Source organism: Manis pentadactyla, chromosome X, assembly GCF_030020395.1.
Source record: "Manis pentadactyla isolate mManPen7 chromosome X, mManPen7.hap1, whole genome shotgun sequence".
In the NCBI taxonomy this organism is placed as follows: domain Eukaryota; kingdom Metazoa; phylum Chordata; class Mammalia; order Pholidota; family Manidae; genus Manis; species Manis pentadactyla.
Window position 1 is genome coordinate 48,316,871 of NC_080038.1, and position 8,488 is coordinate 48,325,358.

General features: G+C 42.3%; 1 protein-coding gene across 1 annotated transcript in view; it reads right to left on the bottom strand.

Annotated features, from left to right (window-relative positions):
- Positions 1–8,261, bottom strand: part of FAM120C (family with sequence similarity 120 member C) — a 147,323-nt gene extending 139,062 nt beyond the window's left edge. Inside the window, exon 1 of the mRNA XM_036930844.2 lies at positions 7,375–8,261. Coding sequence (XP_036786739.2) covers positions 7,375–8,106 — 732 coding nt within the window. The 5' untranslated portion in view covers positions 8,107–8,261. The remainder of the gene's footprint in view (positions 1–7,374) is intronic.
- Between the last annotated feature and the right edge of the window lie 227 nt (positions 8,262–8,488).

Consider the following 8,488-nt stretch of genomic DNA (forward strand, 5'->3'; position numbering starts at 1 on the left):
GCCGCAGCTTGTATCTTACCCCCTTCACAAGGCGCTGGTTCTCACAGTTGTGGATGTAGTCTGGCTGTTGTTCTGTGTCTTCTGGTTTCTATTTTAGGAAGAGTTGTATTTGTTGTATTTTCAAAAATATATATGGTTTTGGGAGATTTCCGCTGCTCTACTCATGCTGCCATCTTGGCTCCGCCCCCTGGGTGACTGCTCCGAGTTTTATGTCCTTGGGCCTATAACAAGGTCCAGAGATCTTCAGGCCTCATGCTGTTAGTATTTTCTTACCTGTCACCCCTACTAGACTATGAGCTCCTGGAGGGATAGAGTATACCCTCGACGTCAACCTTCCCTTACTTCACTTCCCTACTTCTTTTTTCTCTACAGCACTTACTATGTCACCTAAAATACTATATATTTTGTCTTTTTTATCTTGTTTATTGTCTGTTCCCCCACTGGAATGTAAACTTTATTAAGCCCAGAAATCTGTTTTGTTCAGTGCTTCATCCTCACAATCTTGAACTGTACCTGGTGCACAGTAGGATTCTAATAAATATTTGTTGAATGAATAAATTCCCTGTTCATAGTTCTTAGCAGAGGGTCTGGCACAGGGCAAGTGCTCAAAAAATGTTAATTGAACTGAAAAGTAATCATTGTCCTGATATGAATGGTGAGAAAAGAGGCCAGAACACAGTAGGCATATCATGAAGGACCCTGCATGCTATGCCATGCAAAACATGAAGCATGAGAGTGAAGTGATCAATGTCTAACCTACTTGTCACACAAGATACTTTGGTCAAAGTCATAACAGCTGGTATTACATGGCATTTACTATGTGCCACATAATGTTCTCAGTACTGTACTTACATTAAATCATTTAACATCTTTCAGCTGAGGAAACTGAGGCACAGAAAGTTTAACTTGCCCAAGTTTATATAACTAGGCAGGTAGAAGAAAAAGGATTAAATGAATTCATTTAAATTAATTCAGATCAGTTTGGCTGCAAGATCTGTGCTCTTAGCCATTAGGCTACACAAACTAAATATAAGAAAAGTGTTCTGGGAAAAATACTGTTTTGAGATATGTTAAAGATGAAGGATTTTGGTGTTGAATATATTTAGGTTCATATCTTGGCTCAACCACATTCTAGCAGTGCAACCTTGGCCCAGTGAATTTACTGAGCCTGTTTTTATTTTAGCTTTAAAAAAATAGAGATTAACACATATCCTGAAGAGTGGTTGTGATCAATGACATAATGAATCTATGTAAGGTACCTAGCCCATGTGGTAGCTATATTACTACCACCAAGGGGAAGTTTAGTCTTTAAATGCATTGCTAAGCAGCTACAAACTTACTTAACAGAATTTTGCAATTTCACTTGGAATCTGAGTTGATTTACGTGGAATTAACATATAATATAAAACACTGGCTCTAAGTTCTTTCTTATCTGACCTTTGTAGCCTCTATAGTCAGTCAATTAATCAACCAATCTCTCCCCTTCTCTCTCTAATAACCATTATTGTATATAATGTGCAAAGCGCTATAGCAAATCCTGCCCACTTGGAGCTCAATTAAATGAGAAATATATATACAAATTTAAAGTTACAATATAAGTAAGTTCTGGGGATGTAATGTTCAGCATGAGGAAGAAAAAGAGAATTATAATGTGATATGAAAATACCATGAGAGAGACAAAAATACGAGAAAAGTAAGAAAAGAGCACTTCAGTAGCACAAGAGAAGGCATCACTCACCCTGGCTGGGAAGGATTTCATAGTGGAAACTTGAGCAAGAGTAAGTAGAAATTCTCTATGCAAGGGTAAGAGTAATATCCGAAAAACACTGTGTGAAGAACATGGAATTTCCAGGAAACTAACAAAGTTCAAAATGGTTGGGCATGCCAATGGACGAAATAGCTGTTGGCATAGGTAAGCCCCAAGTAAGGCTGGAGAGAGTTTGGGATCAGACTGTAAAAGGTATTGCTTGCCATGCTGAGAAGTGTGGACTTGATAGGGTTGGCAAAAAGCAGTCAGTGGGAGAGGGAATTATGCTAAGCAAAATAAGTCAAAGCCACATACCACATGATTTCACTTACATGTGGAATGTAAAAAACAAAACGAATGCAAGCAAACTGGAAATAGACTCATAAACACAGAGAACTGGTGGTTGTTATAAGGGAGGGGGGTGGGGGATGGGTGAAATATGTAAAGGGAAAAAAATGAGAATGTTTGATATCTTGAGCTGGGTGGTTACATGAGTACATACACATTTAAAATTCACTGAGTTGTATTATTTAGGTACCTCAATAAAAGAAAAGAAAAGAGTTGCCAGTGTGTCTCTTCAGACACAAAACAAAGTCAGCTTTGGTTTTCAGGATGGTATCTGACAGCACTATGGAAGATGGCCTACAGTCCAGAGAGTGGTGAAGGAGCAAGTTGAGGCTATTTTCATGGTTCAGATAAGAAATGATGGCAGCCTGAATTAAGGCAATGGGGGCAGAAATGGCTGGACTCAGGAGACATTTTTAAAGTCAGAAGTGACAGGATTTGGTGACCAAGTTCAAGTGACAGGAGAATGAAGAACTACAAAGACTCCACATTTTCTGGCTTGAAATGGAATTCATCTTTCCCCATAACTTGTTCTATTCCTGGGAATAGGTACAAGTTTTGGGGAAAGATGAGTTCCATTTGGATATTTTTTAGTTTTAGTGACCTACAGTCATCAAGTAGTAGACAGCTGAGAAGATGTGTTGAGAGTCATGAGAGAGATTAGGAGCAGAGAAAAAGCTATAAGAACCATTAGAATATAGTTAATATTTAAAGCCATAATAATGGATGAGATTGCTCAAGAAATGAGTGTAGAGGAATACAACTAGGACAGAAGCCTTGAGAACACCCATGCTTCAGGACGCAGGCAGAGGAGGAAGAATAACTTAGGAAAAAAGGAGCAAGAACTAGACTTGCAAGGACAATCAGAAGAGAGCGGCATTATAGAATCCAAGAAAGGAAATTCAGGGAAAAGATGGCTCAATCCTGTCAATTATCTCAAAGAGGACCAAGAAAGAGTATGAGTGGAAATGGATGTGGCAGTTTCAGAATGGTGACATCAGATACCAAGCGGCAACAGGCTAGAAAATGGGAATTAATAGTCTTTTTTCAAGAATAATGGTTAAAAGAGAAGAACAGGGATAAGGGTAACAGCTTAAAGGAATTACAAAATAGAGGAGTTTTTTTTAAAAGGTTATTTGTGTATGCTGTAAGGGAAAGAAACCAAAGAGGAAGAGACTAAAAATGCAAAAAAGGAAAGAGATTGTGACTTTCAAATTCCTACATCACTATGACTCACTCACTTGGCATTCAGCTTACACATTTACTTCGTACTGGCAGTATTGTACACTTAGAAATGCTGGCACAAAGTAAGTGCTCAATAAATCTACACTTCCTATTGTTTTTCTTCAGGAATCTATGCACATTATCTAGCCAATAAAAATGCATAATCTTACACAAGAATGTATAAAACAAAGTATACAGTGTGGTGGAATTGTGAGCAATACAGACCCATAACAAGAATTTTTATCCACCACTTACTAGTATCCAGACCAAAGAAAAATTGTTTCACTTCTTTGCACCTCAGTTATTCAACTGTTAAGTGGGAAGAATACCATTCATTCTTGGAAGATTGTGAGGATTAAATGAGGTATTTAAGAAGCACTTTATATAAAACTCAGTGCTCAAGAAGTAGTAATAATTACTATTCTGGTCATTTTTTCCTACCATTAGACCACCTAAAAGAGTCACTGACTTTTCAGAATGTGTCTATGATTGAGGGTAAGTAAATAATCAGGAGGCATAATAACAACCACTGCTATGCTGTATTTTGGAGAACAAAAGCACAAAATAACATCAGCTCTTGGTCAGACTTCTCAAACTTTGCTCATTCATGTACCACCAACAGGACTTCTGCCACATGCAAGCACTGCAACTTAATACTTTTCTTCAAATGAACTCACTTCTCTTTAATCAGCCCCATTTGAAACAATTACAGCTATGAAATGGTGCATTTGATGTGTTATCTTTTTTTCGTAATATATATTAACCATTAAAACAAAGCATTTAACCCCTTAACCATCCTACATCATCTCCTAAATCACACTCTAAAACTGCTTGGGCTGAAATCAGACTAGCAATTTGTCAGTTTACTCAATTTTTCTGTTACTGGCCATTACCATTTACAAAGGTTTGCAGAACATAGAAATGAAACCAACCAAATGATGAAATTCATCCCAATAATATACACTGAATTTTTTTACAGGAAGTCCCAAGTTGTCTAAAATTAAACAGACAATCCAGCAATTTATCTTTTATTTAAACCTTCCACCTCTGTTTTCTCTATCACAAATGAAAATGAGATTGGGGAAAAAAGGCCCATGTTGTGACCTAAGAACAAAACCAAGGGGAGGAAAAATAAGGCAGTGGGTTTTGTTCTGAAGCACTAGCATTTCAGTCAAAAGAACGGTTAGCATGCAGATCACCCAAGTGAAAAACTGCTGTCTTTAAGATAGCAGAACATTCCTCTGAAAAGTCAAACTACCCTTTGTTATGAACCAATACCTTTCAAATCCATGCTTGAAATCAGGAAGTTCTCCTACAGTCCAATAACAAAAATCATTGACCAGATCAGGAGAGAACTTCACTCACTGATAACATCTACAGATACTTTACATATGCAATTTTGGAGCCTGTCTTAAATCTAATATATTAAGAGCCATACTACTTGCTTTTTAAAAGATCTAAGAGTTTATAATCTAGCATGGGGAATAAGATTTATATATTCCCCAAATCGAGTTTCTCAGAACTGAAAAGGACACATGGGAATTTTTTCCCCAACATTTTATTATGAAAAATTTCAAGCATATGACAAAATTGAAATACTTTTACAGAGAACATGCAAATACCCACCACTGAGATTCTACCATTTTTACTACATTTGCTTTATCGTGTATCAATCCATCTATCCAATCCATCTTATTTTTTGATGAACTGAGATTTTAAAAATGAGACTATGTGTGATGAAGAATTTCAATAGGCCATTAAGGTTGCTTCCCCAAAATTCTGACTGATGGGGTGCATGAACAAAAAGTTTGGAAACCATAAGCCTATACTCAGTGCTCAGTTCTCCTGCCAATCTCCTATCAAAAACTACTTCAGAGCTCACAGCAGGTAATTCTATGTCTCCACACCCTTGTCCACTATCTAAACTATCCTTTCCAGCCCTCTTCAAGGCTTAGCACCAATCTATGAAGCCTCCCCCCAACTTTCACACCCTTGCCCAGAATTAACCATGCACCCTTAAGGGGCCACATTTTTCATCATTTGCAGTTAGCTAACAGAATCTGCAACATGGTTTTCAGTCTGTCTGTTTTACTAAACCCGACCTCCTTGAGGGCAGGGATCCCCTTATTTACTTCTGAATCCTCAGCAACCACCATAGTAATAAGCACTTAATAAATGAATAATATAAATGAATGATCCACACCTGCCTTTACCCAGGAGCCACGGATGATTTTAGTTGAGTATAGGAATGATGGAATCACTTACATTCATCTTAGCGGTCCACTGTTAAAAGCATGAGCTTTGAGGCCAGACTGCATGGGCACAAATCTCAGCTTTACCATTTATTGCTGGGTGAATCTGGGCAAGTTTCTAAACCTCCCTTGCCTTAGTTTCCTCATTTGGAAAAAAGGTATGACACTGCTTCACAGGTTACTGTGAGGATCAAATGAGCTAATTTTGTTGTTGTTAAAGCACACAGATCAGCATCTTGCACATGGTGAGCATTTCATCAATGTTAGCCCCCAGCAGCCAGATTAATGACAATGAGGTAAAAAGGCTGTAAAGCTTGGGTGGTGGCAGTGACGACAAAATGGCCATGAATGAATGATTACCTGAAAAATGTTCACTCAGGAAGGCAGGCAAATGAGTGTTATATTATTTTTTTCTCCTTTGTATGTTTGAGACAGCTCATGAGTGGATTTTTTTTTATTATTAAAAACATCTATAATCTACCCAGCCTGGGCACAGATTTGATGCTGGGCACAAGGAGCCTGACATGACTGTACACTAACCGCATACTCTATGCCCGTCACAAGTTTCTCTATGCAGGTCTTTCAGTTTCTCAGCTGAAATTTTTTTCTCATTACTCCACCCAGCACAATTTCTTTAGTTTATGATTCCCACAATTTCCTGTTCTGTCTCCTGAGCACATCCACAAGAGCCTTCCACCCTATCCAACCCTGTACTACTTTTCTTTATCTTCTTCCTGCCTATCTCCTTTACTTCTCAAGCCTTGCTATTCCCTACATGTACGAACTTGAAACTTAAGAGTATGGGAAAGCAACAGACAACAGCAGTGGTGCCAAGAACTGGGGAGACTGCCAAGCTGTTCCCCAGGTCCCATATGGCGACCAACTACATGCAGAGACTAGACTTAAGTGCCCATGGGGCCTCACACGCTTGATAATCCTTTTTGGTTCTTTCTTTTTCCCACTTAAAGCAGCCTCCTCCCAAAACAGTAACCCATTCAAATCCAATCCATCCTTGAAGATGCAGGAGAGATCCAACTTCTTGAAGGAAGCCTCCTCTGACCACTGTAGCCCACAGATTTCCCCATCCACACACACAAAACAGGTACTGTACTTACAGTCTGTACCATAAAGCATAATCACATACATATTTTATACCATTAGATAAATATTTCATGTCTATATATTTGATTTTCCAAGGGTGGGAATCCATGTCTCGTATCTCTCTTAAACTCCTTACTCACAATGGGTTAATACTTGTTGAACAGTGAACTCAATCAGTGGGATTTTTGTTTAGGCTAAAGCAGGAGGAAATGCGGTGCAATGAAAAAGGCTGAATGAACAGATGGGTAAAAAAACGCAGCATTGGGCCAAAATGGGGAGAAAAAGTTGTAGAAGAAAGGTGTTCAATTAACATTTGTTTAATTGATTTACTGCAAGGTTGGAAAGAGTAACACCAATTGGAAAAATTTGGAAAAAGGCATTTCAGCTTTAAGGAAGAAAACAGTAGGAGCAAGATGGGGCGACAAAAGAAAATTCTGTTAAAACCTAGAGATAGGCCAACTGGATAAGTGCAGGTAAAGGGAGTTAGTGGGATCACACAGAGATGTGGTTATGTTGGTGAGCGAATCGGTAGGGGATGGTATGAAGCGGTGGGCAGATGGATAAAATGACTGAGTTAGGCAAGTGGGTTGGCTGACTGCGCGGTGGTAGGTATAAGCAAGGCAGGTTAGTAGATGGGTAGTTAGTTGTTTAGTTAGGAGAGAATAGGTGTGGGGTGTATTATTTAGGCTCCGGCCTCTCCCTCACCTTGACCCGGAAGCGGATGAGTGCTAGCCTCACGCAGTGGCTCAAGCAGGCCGGTGGCAGGAACCAGGCCCGAGGAGGAGGGGTGCCCTTGTTGCCCACGTGTCCCACGATCAGTTGCGCTGTCTGCCGCTCAGCCTGGCACCGACGGCCCCACTCGGCCAGCCGGTCCTTGCCCAGGCCTCCTGGGAACATGACCACGAGCTCCAGACCGTCGCCGCCAGGATAGGCACAAGCCTGGCACAGCGCTGATAAGTAGCCTAGCATGGCATTCCATTGGCCGCCACACACCCAGTCTGTCTGGTAGCCGCCATAAAGCCGCGGCAGAGCCGAGCCAGCGTCCACAAGCACCCGGGCTCGGGGCAGCGGAGGGGGCGGGGGGGGGGGAGGAGGAGGAGGAGGAGGAGGAGGAGGAGGAGGCGGCGGCGGCGGCGGCGGCGGCGGTGGGTACAGCCCGAGGTGCGCCTGACCGTGGTGGTGGAAGTGGTGAGAAGGATGATGGTGCCGAGTCGGCCCCGCTCTCCCGGAGTAGGCAGCGGGCGGGAGCGGTGGTTGCAGAGGCGCGGAGAACCTGGCTGCGAGTGGGGCCCCGGGAACTAGGGCGGCCGGAGGCGGCAGCTGGCGATGCTGGTGCTGCTGGCGCGAGACCGTGCGCGCGAGTTTGAGGAGGTCCACGGGCACCACGGCCCCGGGACAGCGCTTCTCCAGGAACTCTTGGAAGCCCTGGACGCCCATGCTTCGTCGGCGGGCAGACGAGACAGCGGCTGCGCGAGAAGGATAGGCGGTGATCTGGGCGCGAAGTAGGGGGCGGACGCGTGCGCACTCCCCGGGGGGCGAGAGGGCGGGCAAAGGATTCCAGAGGGGAGGGGTGAGAGAGTGAGGGCTGGTTGGGGAGGAGACCACAGGTTGATTTTGAGTGGAGAGGTGGTGAGGCCAACCGGACTCAGGAGACGCTGGAAGGATAAAAGGGATGAAAGGCTCTAGTCATTTCTCTCCACCCCACCGCCACTCTCCGGCCACTCTTCACCGGTAAAAAACGAGTGAAGCCTCTTCCACTTCTGGGAGCCATGTTTCTTCGTCTTCTCTATGGTACACACTTTCTAGCTCGAGGAGGACA